The 25,838-nt window shown below is 47.8% G+C and overlaps 1 protein-coding gene across 1 annotated transcript; it reads left to right on the forward strand.

Annotated features, from left to right (window-relative positions):
- The first annotated feature begins 369 nt into the window (after window positions 1-369).
- LOC118508380 (transcription factor cwo) lies at window positions 370-25,600 on the forward strand. Its single transcript, XM_036048116.1, has 4 exons — window positions 370-2,510; window positions 20,926-21,049; window positions 22,064-22,397; window positions 22,474-25,600. The coding sequence occupies exons 1-4, from the start codon at window positions 2,455-2,457 to the stop codon at window positions 23,820-23,822; spliced, it is 1,863 nt and encodes a 620-aa protein (XP_035904009.1). The 5' UTR covers window positions 370-2,454; the 3' UTR covers window positions 23,823-25,600.
- The last annotated feature ends 238 nt before the right edge of the window (window positions 25,601-25,838 follow it).

Genomic DNA, 25,838 nt, shown 5'->3' on the forward strand with positions numbered 1-25,838 from the left:
CAACATTTATTTTTATGACAACCAGGCTAACACACTGGGATCGTAAGGGGTCTCCAAGGACCTCTAAGTATCCACCACGGCCATAGAGTGATCTGCTGTACTTTTATTCAAATTTTCACTCAAACTTAGTATATTTCTTAAGCAAAACGGACTGCAAAGCTCGTGCTAGACGAACCCTGCAATCATTGCTCGCTCACAAGCGAGAGCAACATTCCGACTCACATTCTTTCATGGCACGCACGCACCGCGAACGAACCGTTCACCCGCGAGCACGAGAGAGAGAGTGACGGCGATTGCGAGAGTGTGATGCGTGTATAAGGTGTCTGTGTATGTGTGTGGGTGAAGAGTATTTTAACCATGACAGTCGCGAGCGCCCGCCTCTTTTCGACATTCATCCGCAGCTTCTGTCGTAGTACACGTGGTGCAAGAAAAATTCCACTCAACCGCTAGGAGTCGCGACCGCGCTAAACTTCGGATTTGCTGGTCCCTGCTCCCGTGTGTGTGTGTGTGCCTTGTTTAGCAAATGCGTGTTTGCTGCTGTGCCGGATGTAATGTGTGCATCAGTTTGATTGATTGAATCAAACTTCCGCGACCCGTGTGGGTTTTCTCCGCGTTTGCCAGCGAAACAAGCCATCGCGTTTGTGTCGGCTAAGTGATCGAAATTCGTCCACTAATAAAGTGCGTGTGTTTGTAAGTGTAAGCAAGTGAGAAGCAAAGTTCCCAAATCCGCCTCTGAAAGCTCTTACTACAGTGTGCCAGCAGTGTGAATTGTGCAGTGTTGAAGTGTTGTGTGAAGTTACAGGGCAAGCGAAATTCCGGAAGTGCATTTCCCAGCTTTGCCGCAACGTCCGACATCAAGAACTTGTCAAACCCGGCGGTTTGAGATTGTGCAAACAGCAAGAAAAAAGTACCATTCCATGTGGATGTGATTATCGATTGATATACCTTGTGGAGAGGCAAGAAAAGGGCGAAAGAATTACACGTGTCGGCAGGAGCGAGCAAGCTATTTTTGGTCCGGAATCGAGCAACAGCGTGTGGGAAGAAGAATCCGTTCGTGTATGTAGGAGCGAATAGCAGGGGGAAAATCAATCAAAAAGTGTACTCTCCATCAGATTAGTGCGAGGAACAAGAGCACAGGTGCCGTTCAGTTGCAGGCCTACATGGTTCATCGTGAAAAAAGAAAAATTAGCCAGTGACATCCGGTTCCAAACGCAAACCCCGATCTCAGTGTGCACGGTGATATAGGGTGGCCGGTGGTCGTAGTAGTAAACCGACCGCGAGTGCATTTCGGTGCCCTGTGTAAGGAACGGATAGGCATCGCCGTTCCGCCCAACGCCCTTCACGATCGACGCATCGTCCACAAAAACCGCCTTCATGTATAAGTTCTTCGTGAATTCCAGTGTGAAGTACATAATCAAATAGAATCGTGTGTGCAATAATCCCTATCGTCCGTGGTGTCTGTGTGTGTCGTGCGTGTGTGTGTGTGAGTGAAAAGAAAAAAAATCCAAGCAAAATAAGCCCCCTTCCCTCCCCGTCGCCCCGTTCGCCCTGTGAAGTGAAGTGTGGTTACTCGTTGCTCACCTTTGGACGCACCTTCGTGGTGGCCGGCGTCGCCCACCACCGTTTGCCAACTTCCAACTTTTTTTTTCCATTCCGACGGTACCTTCAACAACGGATTTCATGTGTAAAGCGGCAGCGACCGGGAAGAATACGCTCCTGCTCGACAACAACAAACGTGTCCGTTCGTTTTTCCGCAAACCGCGCTACACGCACTTCTGCTCCGTCTGGTACATCATAGAGGGACGGTCCGGCACGAGGAAAACACCGCACGATCCGTTGGTTTGCAGCGCCCGCACAGCTACATCCCCATCCCGGCGGAAGTCTCTGCAGCAGCACCAGCAACGGCAGCAACGCGTAGAAACGATTCCGTAGAAACCTGAAAAAAGTTCCATATTCTCGAACCCGCAGGTCCCAAGCTGGGATATTCGTTCGGTGTAGGCTTACTACTCAACTGCTACTGGTCGGGTAGTTTGTGCATCGTACCGATCCGAGAGACTACGAAACTCATCGAGATTCGCATCAAGAGACACATTTTGCGCTCAGAACGTCAAGTTGTTCGTCGAACGTCGTGAAGTTCAACGAACGCCATTTTCTGGAGTGCACGATCGAAGGTGTGCTTCCGCCGCGAGTCACCGTCTATTACGCATTGTTGCCGGGTGCAGCTAGTTAAGTGCTACGAGTGCGTGCTCCTGCTTTCCAATAAATCAATAAAAATTGTGCGAAAAACGTTGCCGTTGTCGTGCGAAAAATCCCTTCGCTCCAGTAAGTGAAGCAGCCGAGTGATCGTGTGATCCTGAGGAGAGTAAGCTCTTTAAGTGCGATCATTGCCCGAATCACCGTTTGGTTGCTGTGGCCGTAGAATTCCAGCACGAAAGCCGGACCCGAGGCGGAAACATGGAAGCGTACTGGGAAGCGAATGGTCATGCACCGCATTCTTTGAAATATGAGAGGTACGTACAATTGGGATACATTGTCCTGCCCCCGTAGGATAAGAAGCAACGCGATCGAGCAAGCTCATCCTAGGTCCCGTGATACAGGGCGTCCCAGCAGCCGTACATATTTATCGCTCTTTCGCCCTCTGTGGCGCCCCTCGGTCGGTGTAGAAAATGCTGAGTCTCGCAGAACGTGCGAACTAAATAAATAGCATGAACCACGGCAAGGAGTTGGCCACCGAGCTGCGTTTGTCGGTCGGCCGGTTGGTTGTATGATAAATTCTTGACCTCTGTCAAGGTTGCTGTCGCTGTTCGAAGACCGTTGGACCGGTTTGGGTCAAGATCGTGCGTGTGCAGCGGGTCCTGTACTTCGAGTTTCCAACGTGTCCAAGTATATTTATATCGATTTCAAGCAGAAGAATGCCTGTCGTTGTTGTACTACTCGAAGATCCCTGATAGAATGGCTCACGCAAAAGATGTTTTGTTGCGTTAGGTCCCAGGTCCCAAGCAAGGGGATAAAGATATTGAGCATCCATCAAGTTGCTCCGGTGACGTTAACGCACGTAGTATTCAATGCATTAACGACACATCACTAATAGACAAAGCAAGCCATCGCCATCGCTGTCCGCTGAACGCGACAAGTGGTCACGTGTATGCGGGAGAAGGGATTAAACAGTGCTTTACCGATATCACCAATACAAATATGGCGTCGTCTACTTCCCTGTTTTGCAAAATATCATACAAACCCCTGTGTGCCTCGTTCCTCCCGCGTTGTTGGGTGCTAATCGGGGGGGGCCGTGTAGATGTGCAACCACTTGAGGCCCTGACGTCAGAGTGTCAGCGGGGTATGATTTTTGCTCCCCTCGCTGTCTGCCCGAAGCACCGGGGCAACATACTTAAGCTTGTCTAACCTGGACCCGCACCGGCGGCCTCTCGCGAGTTGTTGAAGTGTATAAAAACGCGGGCGGAATGTGGACCGAATGCAAACAAATATAGGCGCGTCGATAACAACAACAGGTCTCCCTGGTTGTGGTCTGGCGGATTCGCTCAGGGATAGCGGAAGACCGGCAGAAGTCTGTGGCAGTAGCCAACTTCAAAAGTTAACTCCGAGTGTAGTCGCATAGTGCCAGGCGCCGCCACCGTCACACTGTTGATGCTATTGTCGTTGAAGATTGTTGGAGCTCCACCAGTGTATGGCTTATCAACAATGGCGGGCAATATGTGTGCGTACAGTCGCTTCGACTTTGGGTAGATAAGCGTTGCTGCCGTGTCCAGCGTTGAGACACCAAAACTCGACACAGCAGCAGCAAGCAGGCTGCCGAAATGTGGACCGAAGTAGGGCTATTCCTGGTCACCATCCCCTGACCTCTGACAAGTGCCCCGTACAGCACGGCTCGTGGTTTAGTCACGTAGGCTCAGGATTAGGGGCTTAGCTTAGATGATTGGTTCCGTATCGGCTGGAGAAATGGGAATGGACACTACGAGAGTATGTCTGGTGCATATACATAAAACTATAATATAAGTCTGCCATTTTAAACCTTTCCTAATCAATCTGTAAATCAAATCTGTAAATCTTGCCACCAACGCTGCCCGGCACACCGTATATCTTTCCCATCGCTGCACGTAGAAAGACCGAGAGCGCCCCGTTGGAAGTTGTTGCTCTGCTGCCCTGCTGTTGACGATGCTATTTCTGTTTGCTGATAAGAGTTCATCCGCCAGTCCGCGTCTGGTTGGGTGAAAAAGGTTGCGAAGAAGGAGAAAAAATAAACAATAACACCAGCAGTATATAATGGTCGGCCGTGCCATGTCCTCTGTGATACCACGCATACACTGAGGGAAATGTTATCACGTGTGGCACATGGAGTGAGGGGGAAAGGCTAGAGGAAGGTCAGAGACGTAGCTGTCTGACGGCGTGGTTTAACTGGAACCCAACGGGCAGAGGGCGAATGCCGTTGTGCATCCAATCATCAACCGCCGGCAGCCGTTGCTGTATGCGTGTCACGGAAGACGGTTCTGATATTCCGAGCGCTGTGTCAGGTGATCCAGGGGCCATGGAAACTCTGGTCAAGTGGCCCAATCAATGTAGCATGCAGCACTTGTTTACGGGTCACAAATCTAGCTGTTGATGAGCGAGCAGAGACTTTGATCTTGTTCTGTGGATTTCTTGGTGATGCCTCTCAAGCGCTGTGATGGTGGCAATGCAGTGTGACTTGATTATCTGCTGTTCCTTTTTTATAGATCACATGAACGTGACGTTGTTTGAAGAATAAGCTACGTTTACTAGGGGATTTATTGGTAATACATGGTCACTCTTCTCCATGGAAACTAACGATCAGAGCACGATAAAAGCAGGGTCTCACGTCATCAGTTCTGAGCATACCACAACAAAGAACAGCCACATACGGACGGCGAGAAATTTAATAAATCCCAACTGCTATCCCACAACAGACCCATGATAGAATCGTCCCGCAGCTGGAACAATTGATGACACGCACACGTTGCGCGTTGGTTCGCGCTAGGACTTTTGGTGTGTGTGCGTGGCGTGGCACACAATCGCCTGGCCACTGATTACGGCACCACCGCGAAACCACCACCGTGGAGGCTTAGGGGCGAATCAATAACACCTCGTAATCAGCCACCAGCGAGATCGGTGAGTGCAGGCAGGCTGTTGCCTGCCGCGCACACGTCCCCACCGATCACGTGATCTAGCATGAGTCAGCCAATGAGTGTATGGCCGGCCGGAATTGGTTGCACTTCCCGTAAACAGCTCCGATGGGAATGGAAAAACCTGCGGCGCAAAAACTTACGAGCCTGTATGTAATCCCGGCGGCAGTAGGCATATCCCTACAAAAGCAGTCGGTGGGTATTTGGTGGCGTTTAGATAGTTCATCAACGACATCTCATCTTGGTGGCTTACATCTGGGGAGTTCAAGTTTGGGTTGCAGTGGTCAGTTTGTTACGCAGCCTAACTTCGCTGCGTGAGTGTTAGCTGACTATCACTGTGGAGCAGGGGGTTCCACTCGCTATCTTTCGATTGTGGCCGGTTTAAACACACAAACCCACCCCTTTTTAGGCGATGACACTCCTCACGTGAAGACATTAAAATGAGTTCTTTTCCAATAAGAATTTAATTCTACCCGCTCTTCAACTTCAATAAAGTACATGCTACTGCTCGGGCGATCCTCGGACGATAGCAGCTGACCACATCGACGTACACACGGGGGCATAGATGTTGATCTTAACCGATGGAGTTATTTTTACCGTGCGGATGGATGCTATTTTTGCACGCGTTGGCCGATCGAGCATACAAAAAAACCTGCGTAGGTATTGGCCTGGTCCGCATTTGTGTTAATTTTTACGCGTTCGCTTCTACCGCCAAAGCGCCAAATCTTCCCCATTTCATGCCACGAAGGCGTATAAAATAGCCGGCCAATGGGAAAAGCAGTTGCTGTCGAGCGGCTCGCGCGAGATTTATTCATTTGTTTTCGTCGAATGCTCTCGACGTTCGGCCGATAGAATATGAGGCGAGAGGTGCAAATAAACCAAAGAAAGCATAAACCAAACCCCGAAACCTCGGCTCGCTGTGCTACACAAGCGGAAATCGATTGGTGGACAACGATAACGTTTTCTGCTCCGATTAGCTCAAGTCGCTTCAAGACTTGACAGTTCGGTTTCCTTTTTCTTCGGTGTGAAAATCTGCCTCATCATCGTGCCTGGAGGTTACGCGTGTTGTTTCTGTGGCGTGATGATGATGGAATCTCGGTCTAGCCAAACTGGATGCAACCGAATACTTCACGCCTAGCAACAAGTTCGAGAGCATCGGCTAAACTAATCGCTAGGTTGGGGCCTGTCAGGCAAAGAACAACAGGAACCAGCACAATCAACTAAAATCAAACAAAATAACTTACCGTGTGTGGCGGCCTGGAGCCGTAGTCAAAATTTCCCAACCAAATCCTGCACTGTTGCACACACACACTCAGTCCAAGAAATTTTGCCCAAGCCTTACATCATGATGTTTGGGTTAGGGGTTCTTTTTTGGAAACTGTTGGCCCGCATCTTCTTCAGCCTAGATAGGAATGTGCCGAGCGAAATGGGAGGGCCGGGACACCGGCCCACGTGGTGAGGTCAGAAGGTGACCAACGTCGCGGGGGTCATGTGATGATGTCAAAGCCGTGGACGAATCGCAACAACCGCAACCGCAAACACGCTATTTCGGGGGGCCAAACCGCCTAGAATGATCGCAGCTGGTCCAAACCGCGTAAAGTCCATCGCGAGTCCAACTGAACCTTTTGCCCGTTCTATGCCACCAAAGGTCAACGCTGATAGCGGCAATGAGATGAGGTTGTGGCTTTTGTTTTGTTTCCTTTCTTCTACTCGCTTTCCTTCTTCTTGCTGTGGTTGATTGTGATCCAACGGGGATCTCTCATGGTTTCGCAGTGCATGCCGACGTTTCAGCACGATCCGCCATTCGCAATGTGTGACATTTATTTTTAGTTCGCCATTGCGCATGGGGTGTGTGTGTGTGTAAACAAGTTGTTATTATCAGTATCGAATAATTTTGCGTTCATTTATTTTTATCCCATGCAAAGAAAACTGTTTTGCTGCAGAATAGCTTCAGTGTGAATTTGATAACGCTAATCGAAACGTTGGAAGTAGCGCCATTGCTTGTGCCTAATAAAATGGCTGACTATGTGCGGCCGCACATTACATTACAGCCGTTTAGTATCGCATGCGTTTCGGGGGGGGGGGGGGGGGGAAATGAAATGTTTGAATACAATTGGCAGCCCGGTTGGACGGATACGTGGCCACCGGAGCATCACCGTTGTGCATGTGCGCCATTCGCGTGCGCACTATTTGCGTCACGTTTCCGTCACGCGATGTGGTGCTTCGGTCGGGTGTTTATTTTCCACTCCGGGGTTAAAAATATACCAGTGGGGGCATTCCCCGTGTGGGTGGGTGGGTTAGCTTTTCCCTGGAGTCCTTGGGTCGGAGAGCGATATATTAAACTTAAATAGCGATGACACAAAGTCTAGCTCAGAAAACTTTATTAGTTAATGTTTACAAGAATCCAGCGTTCAAGAAACACTCTTGTAGACTCGAGCTAGCTTACGGTAACTACCTGACATCCTAATCATGCCTGTGGTAATCGTAAATGTATGCGTTTTTCTTTGCAAGAATAAGCAACTGAACTGCTTGACCATAACATTGAAATAACTCTGACCTTAGCTTCATCAATTCGACACCATATACATGAGTAGAGGAGACAAATGAAGTCTAATCGCTTCAAGACTCTCTAAACTATCCAACTAACCTCTCTCTGAGCCTTACAGATCAGTTTGTACTTTGTCTTTGGATAAAGAAGAATCGGATAAGGTCCTCCGAAAGAGGTCAGCAAATTCGATAGATTGCTACTAAGGGCATATGGGAGGCACTTTGATCGACGACTTCCCCGCTTAGACAGATGTCCTGGATTTTCTGGAGCCAAGTTTCATGATAATATTGACCAAAGTTACTCTAATTCAACTGGTGCGGTAATATTTTGTCTGTACCGTATTGCTTGGTGAATCACTAGAACACAGAGTCATTACACAAAAAATGCCTTTAATCAGTCCATATTTTAATGCTTTAATGCGTTACTCTTACTTGTACGAACGTGCTCCTCTCTATTAAATAACTTTAATCTAACCCTCTTTTACTTCAAAGCGTAAATCGAACCTCAAACTAACCTATACGAACTTATCAAGCGAGAATCGATGTAGTGCCGCTATCTAAAGCGATCACACCCCGGGGCGACCGGTTGCCTGTTGCCAAGTGTTCACCTCGGTTCGCGTGCACGATGCGGTACGGGGCGGGTTGGGCTAAGGGAAAGCAAAAATTTTCCGTCACGTGTACCGGCATGTGTGCGACTGCTAGCATGCACCATGTACCCGACGCGATGAGTATACCATTTTCCCCGCATTTTTGCAGTAAAATTATAGTCTGGGTCATACGCTTTTCCAGCCTGCCTGCTGCTGTAACCTCGTAACCGTTACTCGGGCACGCCACCCCTGGGTAATAACGCCGAGACCCGGGCGTTACCATGAATCGTTCGCAGGAAAAGCCGATTACTGGCTGTTCCATCCAGATCTCGTGTGCCCAGTTTTCTGGGTGATAGAATAGCTAGAAAAGGGTTCTGACTCAAAAGGTTGTTATACTTTTCGATGTAGTATGACGTCAGCGGAGGAGCAGGATCGCAAGAAAAAGGTTGCAACTGTGTACTAGGAAAAAACATACCGGAAGAGTATGGACACATGGAGTGACTGTAATCTGTCCGTTGGTCCGTGGTTTTTAGAAAAACGAACAAGTAAAACTCAGATCTGAAAATGAAATGATAACACATGATTGTTGCTTAAACGCCAGCCAAAAAAAAAGCCCAAGGTTTAAAAAAGTCACTAGTTTTAAACTGTCTCTGTCGGCTACAGTCGACTGATCGTGGTTTAAAACCGCTGCTGGAAGTTTTTGCTGACTGTTCCAACCATCACCACGAAGCAGTAAAAGAAGACCCGCGCCCATATAGACACGCCGGACACGCATATACGCGCGCGTAGATTAATATGTTTGTGTAGAAACCTCACATTCGCGTGGTCACCGCCACGATGCTGGTCATGCGTGTCGTGGCTATTTTTAGAAAGACTCTTGCCCAGAAAGACCCGACCGTTTGGGGCGAAGATGGGCAAGCTTTGTTTGCTTGGGTTGGGTTGGGAGGGAGTGGAATAAGGTGGGAGGGGGGGGGGGAAGAGCAGCAACAATCCCCAAAATACCACATGATCATGAATTGGCAACACTGTAGTAGCAGCAGCAGCCGGTTGCTTACTCTGCGATGAATGCCACTCAAGTGGCTGCTGCTGTTGGACGGCTTTTTTTGCTTTCAGTTTCAGTTTCAGTTGACCGATCAACGACTTTAGCTCTTCTCATTCCAAACTTCAGGACTGTTTGTTTCGGGTGGGGCTTTCGGTGTGATTAAAAAAAACCTCCAAACCCAAGATACGTCACCTAAACGTGTCAGGATAATATCGTGCGGATCTCCATTAAAGCGTAACACCTCGAAATGAGTACAGCTGTGGGTGCTTCTGGTGGTATTTTCGGCCCTTTTTCGTGAATGGTTTTGCTTACCCTCCGTGGGTGAACAAAGAATGCGCCCCAGAGAGACCTGAGCAGACTAAAACACCACTTTGTCACACGTTCACCAAGAGTGAGACAAATACCACGTCCCATACCATGAATACCTTCGGACGACGCAGAGACGCATTACGAGTGGCTGAAGGGATCGAGACGGGTTTTTACGGTGTGTGTTTTTGTTGTTGCCTTTCTGCCTCGGACACAACAACGGTACGACCGATCGGTGATCAATTTCCGCGTTCGCATTCGTTGGCGCTCGCACGATCACGCTCGAGTGTGTATTGCGTTAACGGGTCGGATAAAGCCACGGATTGATAAGTGTCTAGGGTGCGATCAAAATAATGTCAGAGCTCGACAAGTAAAAAGCTGTATTTAACTCACAATTCTTCACTAATTGGTCCTCAGAATATCTCGACCTTCTTGCAGGATCAAGATAAAGTTTTATTTTTGAAAAATTAACTTCTCAACAAACGTCAATTCAGTGAAGGGAAGTTCTAGAGCTTATTTGTAAGTTAATCCAACCCCGTTACCCGTCGGACCCCTTCGCGCGGGAGGGCGAAAACGGGTGTATGCCGGGGGTGTGTTCTACTCAAACGAGACGTGTAACTTGCGCACACGGCAACTGCTCTGGTCCACCGCATCCAAACGCGGGCCGCACGTTTTTGCCATTTAAAATCAATCCAACGGCGTCATCGCGCGATCACAAACATTGGCCGGTGAAGCTTGACGGTTCAGAGATTGGTGACTGGCGTTATTTCTTGACTTGGTTCGGCACCTTCATGCATTGCGATGGTATGTGTGTGTGTGTGCGTCCTGGTAAGATCTTGAACTTCATTTTGACGTTACAGTTACTGAGCGGGCTTGGAATCGGATTAATTCAGTTAATAGATTTAGTACCTAGTTGGACAAGTTCTGCTGAAAATAGCGGATATGAATGTCATAAAATACAATGAATCTATTTTTGCTCTCCTCTAGTCCTATCGTTAAATTGTTGGAGGACTTTTAGACGCTGAGATCTAGATGAGTTTTTTATAAAAATACATCCTTAGAGAGATCGCCCCATAGTGAGGATTGACTATCTAACTACGTGGTATCAAGAAGTCTAGTAAGCCATTATATGACCTAGCATTATATCACCTAGCAAGGTGGTTAAGCTAAGAACAGGAAGACATCTTTAAAGTGTCCTCAAGAGGAGTCCATCTAATCTAGCGATCCTATCATTATTTGACTATCTTCAGTGCTGTGCCACGACCTGTAGAATTAGTTCTAGAACTCTAAAGTACATATGTGATGTGTGAGCTCCTGTATCGCCGAAACTCACTTGATTCTTTCTTTAATTAGCTCACGTGTTCCAGCTCAAAAACTACAACTGAGATGAGTCATCCTACAGGTTCTTCCTCAATTTTTGAGCTACGTCATGCGCTCTAGCTTACGTGAAGACATATGGTGGTTTTACTTTATTTTTATGAATTCCGCACTAGAATCCACGTTAAATGGCTGACTGCGTGCAAAAAATGCTGCTATTTAGATATCACCAAAGAACGTTGAGCTGAATTGAGTTAGCTTTATGACGCTTTACACTTATGTCCTTCCTAACCTGATGTGTGATTTGGAACTCTTTGTACTTGTAATGTTTTTTGGGCAAGTGATCATCTTAACTCTGCCAGATAAAGTTATCTGTTTTCTCCCTGGGTAACATTCCCTCAATATTAAGTCACTGGAAAAACGTGTTTTTCCCCGTCACTCTACAAACACTTTCCCCAAAGGCAAAACATCTAAGAACGGTTCCCAAAACAATGGCAGCAGTAAAACCGAGCGCGGCTACGTTCCAACCATTCCAACCTTCAAAGAAGCAAATTTTCATGGAAACCTTCTTAGCGCATTGACGCCCATGTATCGGGTTTAAGTAAACACACTTTAACCTCCACCATCCATACATCCGCCAAGGAAATGTTTTGCGTCCTCCACAGAACGGGACGGGCAGGCAGGGCTGACCAGCAGGAAGGAAAAAAAAGTCCACGAAAAGGTGCAGACATTTTCATGCCACCGGGGGTCCGATCGTGTTAAAATGTTTACATTACACGTTGGTGAAAATAAAAGCAGGACAAAAAACCCGCCAGCTCGTGTTGCTGCTGATACTTGCTAAATGTATATGTGCTGTGCGTTCCCCCCCCCCCCTCCCCCCCTACTTAATTGCCATTCCGGTGGTCAATATGGCAGCAGGAAGCGCACGTGATGCGCGCCTTATCCTCCACCTAAATTGCTTTACGCATGCTTGCTTGTGGTATTTCCGTCACACTGGTTCGTGCATTTAGCAACACTCGAACGAGGCCAGCGTATCGGGGCTCTGATTAGCATCAGGTATGATTTTTATTTTATCGCAAAATCCGTGCTATTCCGTGCTACATTTCTGGCGTACGTATCTGAAGCCCCCCGAACAACCGCGTCAAGGTTGATTGACAAATGTTTGATGAAAATCAAGCAATGGCTACTAATTGGTTGTGTCCACAGCGCAACCTAGACGCTTTATAAGCCCATCACGATCGGGTTGGACACGTGCATCAAGTGGTCCGCTGCTACGATCGGCAACATTTGTTTAGCTGATTCGAAAGCACTTTTGGAGGTACAGGTGTGAGATGTAGTTGTGAATAAACACCGTCATCTGGAGTCGGCTCAGTAGCTGTAGAACCGGACGGGGGAGCTCTGATCGTCGAAGACGGCTAGCCGTAACGCGTTGGTCGAGACTTCAAGCTCGTCTAAAGCGAGGGTGTAAATGCAAGTCAAGTGTCGGAAGGAAGTGAAGGTTAACTGGTGCATGCTTCCCTACTCTGCACATTCTTGCTTGCTCAAGACCGGTGCACCGTTTGCTATCGACATGATCATTCCTCCACAAAGTCCACACGACCTGCATGTCGTTCTATGTCGACATGATCACCATATTTGCGTTCTGTTGCTATAAATAATCACTCGCTCTCGTTGGTGCAGGACCTATCAGCCTCGGGCTAGGAATTTCTGTGTGTGGAGCAGGTCTCGCCCATTCCACTCTGAGCCTGCCCAGAGCTTATTTTGTTATAACAGAATGTTTTTATTAACGAAGCGTCCGTACACGGGATGTATGAAATTGTAGAGTGCATTTAACTTCCCGGAGCCCATATGCACTTGCTCGTAAGTGGCAAATCCGAACTTTGTCCGAGCTTTTCGTTCCAGAAATGCTTTTGGTTTGGGGGCGCCCTGGGAATAGCTGCATTCTTTGAGGTTTCGATGGATCAACGGCAAAAACAAACCGGTTCGGCTGATCGTTGTACACGATCACGGGGAATGGAATGAAACCGAAACACCCTTCATGGATCTTGTTGATTGGTTGGTGTTCTGTAGCCTGGTCGATTGGTTCTGTACACACGGAAATGCGCTCGTGACGGAATGCAATCGTGCGCTATAGCAGCAGCAGGAGTAGCAGTTGGTAATTGCTGAGTAGCTGCACGTCGTTGTCCAGTTGGGACTTTTTGCGTTCTGCTCGCTTCTGGAGGGTGCTGGTAGGAGAGAGATTAATTCATGTCGATAAAGCAGCTCACACACACACACGCGGACAGTCTAGAGGGGATAACTAGCAAATCTAACAGAAAGCTCTCGTACTGAGCAAAACATTGTCGCCAGCAGCACACGGGTGCCGGGACAGGAAATCGAATACGGTGTCGGTGCGAAAGAATATAAATAAATAAATAAATTAATATCTAATATCTTATTGCATCGCCCACTGGTGGTGCGGGTGGGTGTTGTTTGGGTTGGGTGAGTTCTAAGGGTGGGAAGTGGAAAATCGTGCTCACTTCGTCTTGGTGGACGCAATATCGCGATCGATCTTTGCCTGCCCTGTCAACGCACGTACTGCAGGGGTGTTACACTCGGGGCACTAATTAATATTTATAGATGTAAACAGTTGGTAAACAAATGGCTAAAGAGAGAGTCATTTTCTTCTAGTAGGTAGCATTACAAGGAGATCGCTGTACGATCTTGTAGCTAGTAAAGCATTCATTTGATTCCCAATTTCCCAACTTCAAATTTCGACAACAACGCAACTGATCAATCCGTGAGCTCGCAAAAGTTCTACCAGAGACAAGCTGTTGAGACAGCGTTCTTCGCGAGCTGCAACCTGCCAACCGGCCACGATAATCGCAATCCATCATCGTGGTCTAGGGGGCGCGTGAGTAGCTAAGCTTCCCGAGGTTCGTTGGTTGACTCGGCCGGGGTATGTAATTTAACGGCGCATGACGTCGGTCGATGCGCGACACGATTGTACCGAAACGTGTTAAAGATAGCGGGCCCGAGTGAGACAGAGTGCCACCCCAAAAACCACCACAGCAAAGCGAGAATAAAAAAATGAAATCAACAGACACACCACGCCGCTATCACGTGCAGGAATGGGTTGGCGTGCCAGCCGCCAACCGTTTTCTCGCCTGGCGGATATTTATTTTCCGCTGTTTGTGTGAGTGTGAGGGGTGTTGTTTTTTTTTTTACTTTACTTTCTGCCATCATACAACCCTCCCCATCCCTCGAACATTCGAACGTGTAGACTGACACGCACACACAGCAACAAATGCCGCTTAATGGTGCGCGCTTTACCGAACACTTGTTGCCGACAGGCGAAACGCCGCTTGGCCACTTTGCGCAGCGCCAACACGTGGGGGGTGGTGTAAGGGGGTGGAATATGAGGGAGGGGACGCGGAAGATGGGGGCATGCTTTGGGGGAGTGAACGCGAAAGACGTTCCATATGCGCGAAAGACGGTACCCGGGTTGGAACACGGTGTTGGGGTTGGGTTTGGAACAGATCGCCTGCAATTCTACGCCAAACCACAATGCTCGCGTCCTGGTCGTAACCGCGGAAAAGAAAGACAGCGAATAGAGTGCTGCTGATAAAAGCTGCTGTTTTATTTCCCTCCCCCCCCCCCCCCCCCCCCTTGTGTTGCTGACTTGTGGGGCCACGGTCGACGTGACTGGGTTTGGTTCGTGCTTTTGGCTTTTTGTTTTGCTTTTTTCGTTCGTTCGGTCGATTGCGAACGCGCGTTGTGTGTGGCGACGGGCAACACGTGAGCCTGCCGACGGTACTGTTGTTTAAGTCAGCCAGCCGATTCCGTCCGTTTCCGCATAGGCATGGGCGGGCGATTGGTACGTCATATGAGCGATATGAGCGAAAAGTGATCGTAGCTATTTAAATGGTACTTTATTTCATTTGCAATTTTGCCGAGATTCTGATGAGGTAGTAGAGTGTCGACAATTTAATGATGTCTGATATTTCTAGAACTAGAATCTGTAGCTCTTTCTCGACCTCTTTCAAGATGAAGAGGAATAGAGGCTAGACATGTCTGGACCTCAACATTAGAGTCCTTGCCGAGCCACCAGACTCCAGGTTTGTCTGCCAATATTTCGCAGAGTCCCAGAAGTCCTTGCTCTAATGCTCTTATACTACCCTAGATTCTCATGAAGTTCACAATATCTCCAATTGAATGATTGAAGTCTTTGCGGAAGTACTAATGTTTGGAAATATTTCGATCCAGTTTTGCCTGCAAATATGTCCCTCCTATTAGTACTTTGTTGAGGTCTCAGAAATCCTCAAAGCCCTGATATACTCTGATGAAATATTTTATTCTTGAAGTGTCTACATCAAATAAGTCAAGAAAAAAGAGGATCACTCCAATTTAAGCATCACTTCAAATGTCCAAATGCGAAGTTCCAAATGTCTTCAATTTCTAAAGTAAATTATTTATATTCAAACGTGCTTGAAATTCCGGTAAGGAAATGAAACCGATAGGCATGGGCCTGCATCGCACATCACAAAGCCACTAGCTTTTGCCTGTGTGCTCTTTGCGCACTTGCACACACAACAGCAGATGCACCGGTTGCTGCACAGTATCGGATGTGATGTGCGCGACACGGCTCGGGGCGACACTTGCTGATGCACTCTGCCACACCGCGAGCGTAACCTTCGACGAGTTTATTGACGTTCCTGTTGCGTGCTTCGCCCTGCTACCGTCCACCCCCCCCCACCCTGAACCTAGACAAGTGATGCACAAATCTCGAGAGAATTCACACGATCGGATGCCGTGTGGCAGACGATGAGCTCGGTAGGGTGCGGGTAGCGAGTCCACAAAGGCGTCACGTTACGTGCAGCTTTATGGTTCTGGTGTGCAATTGCAGTAACCACGATGCAATCGGCGTAGACAGGGTAGCGATGCGATCCAAGAATGCAGTTGCAGTGGGACGTTGCAGGTTGCTGTACACACAGTACAAGATTCGCTTCCGTCAGGCCGTCGCGTCGGCTTGACACTTCCGGATCGTCGTCTCGATGAACGGTGAATTCCTCGTAGGAATAGAAGCTGGCGGATGATGATGTTGTTTTTTTGGTTTTTTTTTTGTAATACAACATGCCAGGGACTTGGTTCGAATGGCGGAAGTATACGAAGGCATAGAATGTTACGCTTCAAATCAACAGGTTGTCTCTCGACAAGCGCCGAAGCGAAGCGTTCTTGCACTTCGATTCTCATTCCCAAACAACCGTGGGATACCGCATCGCCGTTTAGAACACCAGAAGCACCAAAGCGCAAAAATACTGATCACGTGTTTTGGGGGGGGAGTAAAAGCATCTCAAGTCATCTTTGCTTCGCGTTTAAAATCCCCCACAAAAAAAAAAACAATGAATGAATCGGATATCGTTCCACGCGCTTTGGTTGCGTGGGGTGGCTTCTAGGATCTTCGGCCGGTCGATCCTTTCTATTTTCAAACCATGTCATTCGTCACGCCCTGCTTTTGCTTTGTGTTGTTTGTTATTGCTCGTTAAATTATTTTTAATTTTAGCCCATTCGCCATGACTGATTGTTGCTTTCGTAGTGCGATCCGGTATGCGTGAGTCGACAGATATGCAAAAGGGGGATGCTCAAATTGTGTTGTGATTTAGAAGCCGAATTAAGCTGTATCAACAGTGAATCGAGACGCACATGCGCACTCAAGCGCGTCAAGGAGTGTGTGGTGGGATCCATTTTTAAAATCACGGCCGTCTAATCAACCCATCTACATCCGTTGCGGGTTCTGCTCAGTACAATCTTGAATCAATCAACCAAGCTCTGTTGTGCGGTGTGTCACGATCGAAGAATGTTTCGCAAGAGGGCTCACCAACGAAACAGAGCTGGGATGGGTCTTCTGACCAAAGAACACCGATTCTAATGGCTTTGATAAATTGGCTAAACGTGGAGTAGTTGTGAGAAATAATGAGCATACCCAAAAATTCAATGTGTTAATTATGGTGCAATAAAAAAAGTAGGATCTTGCTTGAACCACTCTGCTTCAAACCACATCATTACGAATGCAGCGTGGCTCTTCGGTGGCATGTGTGATGAGGCGCCAGTTTGTTTTTTTCCTTGGTGGATGCCAACGCCTCTCGCAGCATTGGCTTATGGGTAAGAAATACCAACCCTGCAAGAAGGCACACAGGCACACACACACCGGTTTGGCGTCTTTGCAGATCGTGTCCGCTTTTTTTTTTTGGCTGTTAATGTCCGCCCTGTGGTTCTGCAACCGGCGGAACCTCCCATCTTATTTTCGTTGGTCACGTTTGTTGGCATTTGGTCAAATAGTTGTGTTGTGAGCGCTGTTCTTTTTTTTTTAAATCTCCGTTCGTTTATTTTTTATTGCAATCAACTCTCTCGTGTGTCTGGTCGGGTGTGTCGGCAGCACCCTCAAATCAGTCGCGTCTCGTCTTGGGCGCTTTTGAATGGTTATAAATAGTACGCACGAGGCAGGAGGCCCAACCGAACAGGATAACGTAAACGATCCGTGTCCGCACACCGGATGGAGAGCAACGAAATTCGGCACAACGTGTATCTTGGATTCTAAATGCGTTCGGCAACAAACACATTGCTTTTGCGTGCCTGTCAGAGGCATCATCGCAGGCCGATGCTCCTTTGAAGATTCGGTTTTCAAGCGCCAAGTGCCCTATCGAATATTTTCGGTTGAGGGTTGATTCTATTTTTCGTTGTCGGATAGTACGAATCGACAGCACCCAGCACGAAACGAAAACGAGTGCATGTGCGATGCACGAGCTTTGGCGTGTGGTAGATGCGTTTTTCGGTGACGATGTTATTGGTGGTTGACTAATGAATTTAGCTGCTCGGGGCAGAAGGGTTCATAGGGCAGAGCGTGGGAGAAACATGTGTTTGTTGTTGTGGGCCGAAGTGTCTTATCAATCAAGTAGACCTAGGCGATACTATTTGAAAAACACTTGGACTTCTCTCTTACATCACTCTCTGTGTCAATTTGAGGCTACCACGCATCCTCTGCCCTTGAGGACAACCTTTTGAAAGACTTTACGAGTCGTCCGGTGACATTCTAATGTCGTGCTCAGCCAACCGGAGACTTGCGAGATTTACTGTCATTATCTCGTAAGATCCTCAAGATTAAGATCATCGTACAGTTGGTAGAGCTCGTCATTTTCCTTCCATACATAAGGCGACAAAATTTCATCCCAACTTCTTCTTTTGTTGGCTTCTCGACCTGCGTGGTCATGCCGGCCCACGTAGTTGAAAAGTCAGTCCTCAATACGGCCGAGATGGGGTTTGTTCTCCAGTCCTGCCGTTTAAAAACTGACAAGGCCACCGGATCGCTCCATGATGAGACCATAAATCACCTATATAGTCTCAGCAACGTCCGCTAAAGATATGGACATAAAAATGTAGTAAGGAAAAAATATTCATCTTAATGCATGATCGATAGACAGTCAGAAACCTGAATCGTATCTTAAAATCTTTATTGTGATCGGTGCTGATATTCGATCCAAGGTTCGTAAATTTCTGAACGACCTTTATGTTCTTGCATGATTTTTAGGTATGCTTTTGTTACATAGAGAAGCATTAAACCGGTGATCTTTATGTCATCAGCCTATGCCAGACCCATAATCTTGATGCAGGTCCTTTAACATTGTTCAGCATCCTTAAATCAGCAACGTGACGCGATGATAAGACGAGACCTTATTGATGAATCCAAAAGGAGAACTTTGAATTCTTGAATGCTGAATTTCTCCACCACTTCAAGAACGCCTTTTTGGTGACTTCACCACGCAAAAAGAACTGGACAGGAAAAAGCAAACACACAGAGGCCCTCTCCGTTCAAATGTTTACAATTTATAATCCTTACCCTATCTGTACGACCCCCCTCACTTATCCTTTCACTCGGAGTTGAATTTAAAATGAAGCACACGATTCGAGATATGGTTGACATACACTGCCTTTCCTGAGTCACGTTGCACGCTTCTACCGGTCTCTTAGTTTGTATGCTAGTTTTTCTATTCCAAAAAAATAAAATAAGAGTTTTCCACACGCGGAACAGCATGCGAAAAATCGCTATGCTGCGTGCAGAGGTGCGCGCCAGAACATGTGACAATTTGTTTTGTAAATGTAACCCTGTTTTCCATGTGCTTCGAAAGTGCGGTTAGCATTAATAGCGCCACTGGGATGGTGGCGCAGCAACCGGAGCAGCCGTAGTACCAGTCACACGCGGAAGCATGGCCCTTTATCGTGCCCAGACACGATAAAGCACTGCGTTGCGTTTAACGGACAAAAGCATATATTTTAAAGTCGCCGCAAGCACGTGGTCTGCAGCCGGCTTGGAAATTAGTATAATTTATTTTCAAACCACTGATTACAATTGGAAATGGTTCACGTTTCGCACTGCGGGAGCAAAACAAGGCAAATCAACATATCCTAAGAGCGGCAGCAGTAGTGTGTTGGCGCTCTCGGAAATCGGAGACGTGGCGGAACGCATCCACACATTAACTGGAGCACGCGCGAGTTCACGTGTTCGGGCCGGAGCACGGTTGTCCTTGTGACCTATTGTGTGTGTGTGTTTTTGCTCTGGATGCTGCCGATGCGAAGGGGAGTGTGAAGGGATCGGCGAGTCTTGGCGACGGGCGAAGACGCCAATACGCTCAATCTCATGCTGTCGAAAGTGTGACTTGAGGAGGGATGAGTCAACGGGTTTCTTGGTACGGTGGTTCCTTGCTACGGTAATGTTATGTGCTAGTGGCACGTCTGCTGTTTTTTAAATTCTCACGCTCGCGCCTACTCACGAGGCCGTACTGCGTGGTTGATGCAGCTGACGTGTTGGATAGGTTTCTTGATGACCTGGGCCGGAGTTCTGCTAAGTATCGGAATCCTGGTTAATTAATAACCGATTAGACGGAGGACTCAACAAGATACCAAAACAAGAGCAGCAAATGCCAGAACGCAACAGCAATCAAAAGTATGTCTATCAAGTTTGTTCCCCCTATCCGGAACCACACTCCAGAACACCACTTGACACGCTTTCCAGTCAACGGGTCACAACGCCACGCTCGCAACTATCAGTGGCGATATGCTGTTGTCGGTAAAACGTGCGCTAATTAGCGTGGGCTTTATTAGCCACCAACCGAGCTTGGGGGGGGATGGTTCCGTTCTCCACTATATCCAATCGTGGTTACAATGTAACACAGCTCACCGACGATGGGTCATCAACCGCTGAGCTGAGGGTTGTAGTGATTGCGATACCGGCCCGGTCGGGCCCGAGTGTTGAACTGCTGTTGATGCATTAGTCATTCTCTCACGGTGGCCGTGCTCAATCGCCAACCGTGCCTGTCTGCCCGGCCTGCTTATGATCTCATCTTCATCGACTCATCATCATAAACGTCACCCAGTTTCCGGCTTCGGTTGGCAGAGATGGTGTAAATCACTGCGTGCGTTAAACTCGAAACCGCAGAATCTTGTGCATCAGGAGGCCCTAGTTTGAGCTAATGTCAGGATGTAATGAGTTAAAGAACAATGTATGTGGCTCACAGGTACAGGTACAGGTTCAGATGAAAAATATGGAAAATTGAGCAAAATAGCGGTCTTTTTCTGTGATACTAGCACAGGGTTCAAAGCATACTTTGACCTTCAGCGGATGCAGCTTGATGCAACAATGTAATTTAATATGCCACCACCGTACAATGGGTGTCTGTTTATGTGTGTGTGTGTGTGTGTGTGTGTGAGTGTATATGATAAAAAGGTCATCGAGGACCAGGCGAAAAGTTTTCCCGTGTAACCTTAACCTTTTTCCCGAGCGAGCGTGTGATACGCTTTTAAATGGCGTTTGAAAATTGGCTTTACGTGATATTCATACAAAAAATTGTTAACTTATTATCTAACTTACTTTATTATCTATGTTTTATAAGGTAGTATTATTAACAATCCTTCCTTTGCTCTCTTTCTCATTCTCCAGTGAGGCTAGCGTGCCTGGATACACGTACTGCGGTGAACCGGGACTGAACTTTTCCGCCAACAATACCACCTACAGCGAAGATGATGCTGATTTTCCACCAGGACGGCGGGGCAAAACGTCACGGGTAGGTGAAATGGGGGGAGTTCGGGGATGGGTTGGGCTGGTCAATGTAATTTTAAATCTATTCCTTAGAAAATAATTTTCATCATGATTACAGGGGTTGATTGGCCCTTTTTTCCAAATCTCGGTCTTATTTAGAGAAAATTACGTTGTTAGGTACTATGTGTGTCAAAGTCTTGGTTTAAGATGTCCAACTAATCTATTTTCTGTACTAATCTTTGTGTACTAACCTCTGCTGTGTCCAGTGTCATATTCCGTAAAACCATGGTGCTTCGTATCAGACTCCACAACCACTTCACTATGGCTCAAGAGGAGTCTTAACCCATTTCGCCCTACGCCTGTCGGAGCTTGAACCTGATGCTAATGTGCCTAGAAACGTGGCAAACGTGCTAGTTGATCAAAATGACACGTGAATGTCTAGGGTGCCGTGGTTTTTTGTTTTCTTCTTAATGCATCTGTAATCAGCCCTCGTTTCGTGCTCCGATCGCTTGTTAGTATTTCTCTGCTCAAAACTTTAGATTAGTGGAGATACCATGTTAGAAAACTGCGACTGCATCGATAACGCCTGTAATTTGAACGTGTACCAGCACGCCACACCAATCAAATGCTTGATAACCCGTCGTCAAACTTTAATCGATGCTCAAGTCACACCTCGTTCCGATCCTTGCCAATCGTCACTAATTGCACCCGTTACGTTCCGTTCCGAGATACACGTCGAACGGTCGTGCCGGAGACTCTCTGGACAAAACAAAGCAGTCACGTGACATGGCACGGGCAATCGATTGAATATATGAATATGGACGGAACGGCGGTTCGATTTGGTTACCGATTGGGTGGGCAATCGATTCGAGGATTATGCGAACGGTTAAGAAACCGCGCATGCCATCCTGTTTCCGTTCCCCGGAGCGTGACTTGAATCTCTTATTTGGGTTGTTAGAATAATGAAGCTTAAGTTATTGAGCTTTAAAACACGATTAATAATGCTTTACGCTTCGATCTCTTCCGCTCCTTTCTCCAGCAAGATCCACTGTCACATCGGATCATTGAAAAGCGGCGCCGCGATCGGATGAACTCCTGCCTGGCAGACCTTTCGCGACTCATCCCGCAGCAGTACATGCGCAAAGGTCGGGGTCGCGTGGAAAAGACGGAAATCATTGAGATGGCGATACGCCACCTGAAGAATCTGCAGAACCAGGAGTGTGGTCGGGAGACGGCCTGCGCCGAACAGTATCGGCTCGGGTACAACGAGTGTCTGACGGAGGCGGCCAAGTTTATGATGCGTGAGCGTGGCGAGGAGATGTGTTTCCGTATGGTGGCACACCTCAAGGAACATTGCAATGAGATTATGAAGGGTAAGTGGTGTGGATGTCGGGGTTTCGTTTCTCGTGAATTGATCTTACTAACGGCTTCTGATCTGCTCTTTTGCAGGTGAACTGGCAAAGGCACGCTGTGGAGCGGAACTTGCGAACGGTGGCAGTCCCATCTATCTGGCCAGTGGACAGCTGGGGCATCTGCGGGAAATACTGACCTGCCCGTCGGATCTCGAGCACAGCAGCAACGACCACCACGACGTGAAGGATCTAAGCTTCCGGAGCGCTACGAGCACGAGCAGCAGTTCGCACAGTAACAATCCACCACAGGCCGCCGTCATCACGTCGACGGCGCCGAGCATCGTGCAGCACCTGGACACCTCGAGCAATCACTCGACGCAAGACTACGACGCACCGTCACCTCCGGCACGGTCGCTGTGCTCGAACGGTGGAGTCGCCGGTCTGCAGCAGGACACAAACAACAACATCAACCAGCACGAGAGTGTGTTGCGTACGATCCGGATGCGAAAGTTCTCGGAGCATGCGTCCCCCGAACACGAGCATAGTCACAATAGCTACAAGTTCAAAAACTACATCCAGCAACGGTTTTCGCAGGATACGCACGAAAATGGGCATGGGGCGGAGTACGATCGCAGTCCGGTGTCGCTACACGAGGACCAACATCTGCACCAACATTCGAGCTCGTTGCGAGCCTCGCCCCTGACCAATGGGAGCAGCGGTAGTGTTTCGGGTGCCGATTCAAAGTCCTCCAGCACAAGCACACTGACGGGCAAATCTTCCACCGTGGCGTCCTCGTCGGATGAACCGCTGTCACTGAAGCGTAAGGCTCCGAGTGGCGCCACTAGCAATGGTGCGGAATCGCCGGCAGCTGGCGGTGGTTCGATGGAAAATGGAACTCACCATCACCATCATCATCATCATCATCATAACCAGCAGAATGGTGTGGACTGTGCACCGATGGAGAAGAAACTAGCTCTCTCCAAGAATGGACATACGATGGCAGCATCCTCGTCCGTGACGCCGCTTCCAGAGATAAAGCACGAGCTTTTATCGTCGATCGGTGGTGCCGGTGCCGTGGTAGCGCTTGGACAAACGGCAACGGGGCCCGGCTTCGCCCATCAACACCATCATCAGCAGCAGCAGCAGCAGCAACACCATCACAGTTCCTACCATCCGGTGCCGATCTTTGCCTGCCACACGCAGGGCTTCTATATTCCGCTGAACATAGATTACGAAACACTGTTGCCATACCTGAACGGGGTCGATCTGCTGAGCAAAAGCTTTCTGCAGATGCCACCGCTACATCCGATCAGCATCAGCGTGAACTACACGCCGAGCTCGCTGACCGGTACCGGTAGCAGTTTGCTGCTGAAGGCGTCCACCGTGAATGGGCTACATTCGCAGACGAAGGCCAAGCTGGTCGAAGGTATCATTAATGGGTGTTAGGATGAAGGTCGGCAAGATGCGCCCAGCCGCAGAGATTGAGTGCATTTTCTTGCACGTGGACATACGTGGATTATGTTTGTGTGTAGCTGTACTAGGATAATAAATGTCGATCGTTCTCAGCAAGCAGTCACCGGCTCCTGATCCGGCCAGCTAGGGGGCAAAGCATACTTTGAACTAGTTGATGGCATCTGCAGGATAGTATGCCACGTCGGTGGGACAAACGTGTAACAAAATAATCAATATCATACTTCGTGTAGGTAGCATACAGACACACAATCACATACACACACACACAACCATATTTAAACTCAGGTAAACAGTCTCCCTCTCTGTTCTGTGCTGGAGTACGTACGTAAAATTTGATGTTAGTAGATGATGCCTTGTAAAACTGCGTGTTGAATGTGTCCTGCGTCCTTTAAGTGTCTACCGGAACGAAGCGGAACGAATGCAGCGAATGCTTAATGAAGAGAGGAAATCAAGGGAAAAATAAGGAAACAGCTTCATAACCTTTACAGCTATGCTAAGCAAGACGCTGTATCCTTCGACTAGTAGGATACAGGAGTAGGATGATAACAGCCAGAAGAATACGTATCTTAATGATTCCCCTTTTTGCATTAACGCGTGAAGATTCGATTCTTGCGTTTACTTATGGTGTGTAGTCAGCATAATATGCGTCATGGTATGATAGGATGAACGTGCAAGATGCAAGAGTCGATTTAAGCGTGTGTTCTAACGCCATCTCAACCACCTTCACCTCCACCCCCAGCAACAACCCTCAACAACGCCACCAGCCTAGTCCTTTTCCATATTTTTCTTTTCTCTCCGAGGGCGGAGAGTCCGGAGCCCATCCAGATTTTCGACCAATGTCTAAAGCACATACACACCTATCAGTTTGTTCTATTGTTTAAACGATCCGCAAAACTTTCTTAACCCAGGACAATTAATCTGTGATACTGTGAAAACAAAAAATAGGAAAAATGGGAAGGAAAGGAAAACAACTCCGCGCCGAACTGGGCCCGTAGGAAAACTGTGCCGTTTGCGACAAAACAAGCAAATAAAAGAAAGAAGCCATTTGATAGTGGGATTTTTTTGTAAATAGGACCAGCAAAGTAAAGCAGTGGAGGGAGGGAGAGCAAGAGAAAGAGTTCGCACACAGGCGAAGCGCATTTGGTGGAAAACTTACCGAAAAGACCATATGTTAAACAAGTGATAGAGAGAACGTGAACGTGAAAAGAAAACAGACCACAAAACGCAAACAGGGTAATTTGTTGTGTGTGTGCGTGAGTGTATATTCCTCGTGGAGTTTGTAAAGAAGGGAAACGTGACACAAAGAAAAACGGAGGGAAAAAGTGAAGAGTGGTTGGACAGTGGATTACTCCTTCCCACCCCACATATTTCTGCCATAGTTGGGAAGCAAAACCACCACCATCAACACCACCAACACCACCACACCACCTCTACCAAATGTCGGTATACAATTGTACGTAACTACACACAGCGACACGGTTTTTGTATAAATCACATACAGTTAGTTCTGAGGAGTCTTTTTTACTTTTTAGCCTTTTTTATACATTATACCGAACCAATGGCAAAGTATCTGAAGTGAGTGAGGTGAAAACAAAAACAAAACCTTAACCCTAGAATGCAAAGAGCTGGGAAAACAGCGAACGGTGAAGCCGCTTATAAAGTGGAGCTAGTGAAACATAATATCCATATACATTTGCGCAAGGAAGAAAAAAGAAACGCAAGGCAAAAATATAAATCTGTATAAAACTTAATTCTGTTGTGTTTTGTGTTTACTTTTCTATCGGTAGGCGTTTATCTCAACATCCGAATTGATGCTAAGTGGACACCCTTCTTCATGCGGTGCAAAAACCGTTGAAATTTAAATGAGCACTATTACAACAGCAGCGCCCTCTATCGCTCGGTTGAGAGATGTAGTGAGATGAGGCAGCTTCTCTCACCATGTGCAAGCCGAGCAATATTCTCACTCTCTCTCTCACTACAGGCGGTTGT

This window comes from Anopheles stephensi, chromosome 2, assembly GCF_013141755.1.
Source record: "Anopheles stephensi strain Indian chromosome 2, UCI_ANSTEP_V1.0, whole genome shotgun sequence".
Taxonomy (NCBI): domain Eukaryota; kingdom Metazoa; phylum Arthropoda; class Insecta; order Diptera; family Culicidae; genus Anopheles; species Anopheles stephensi.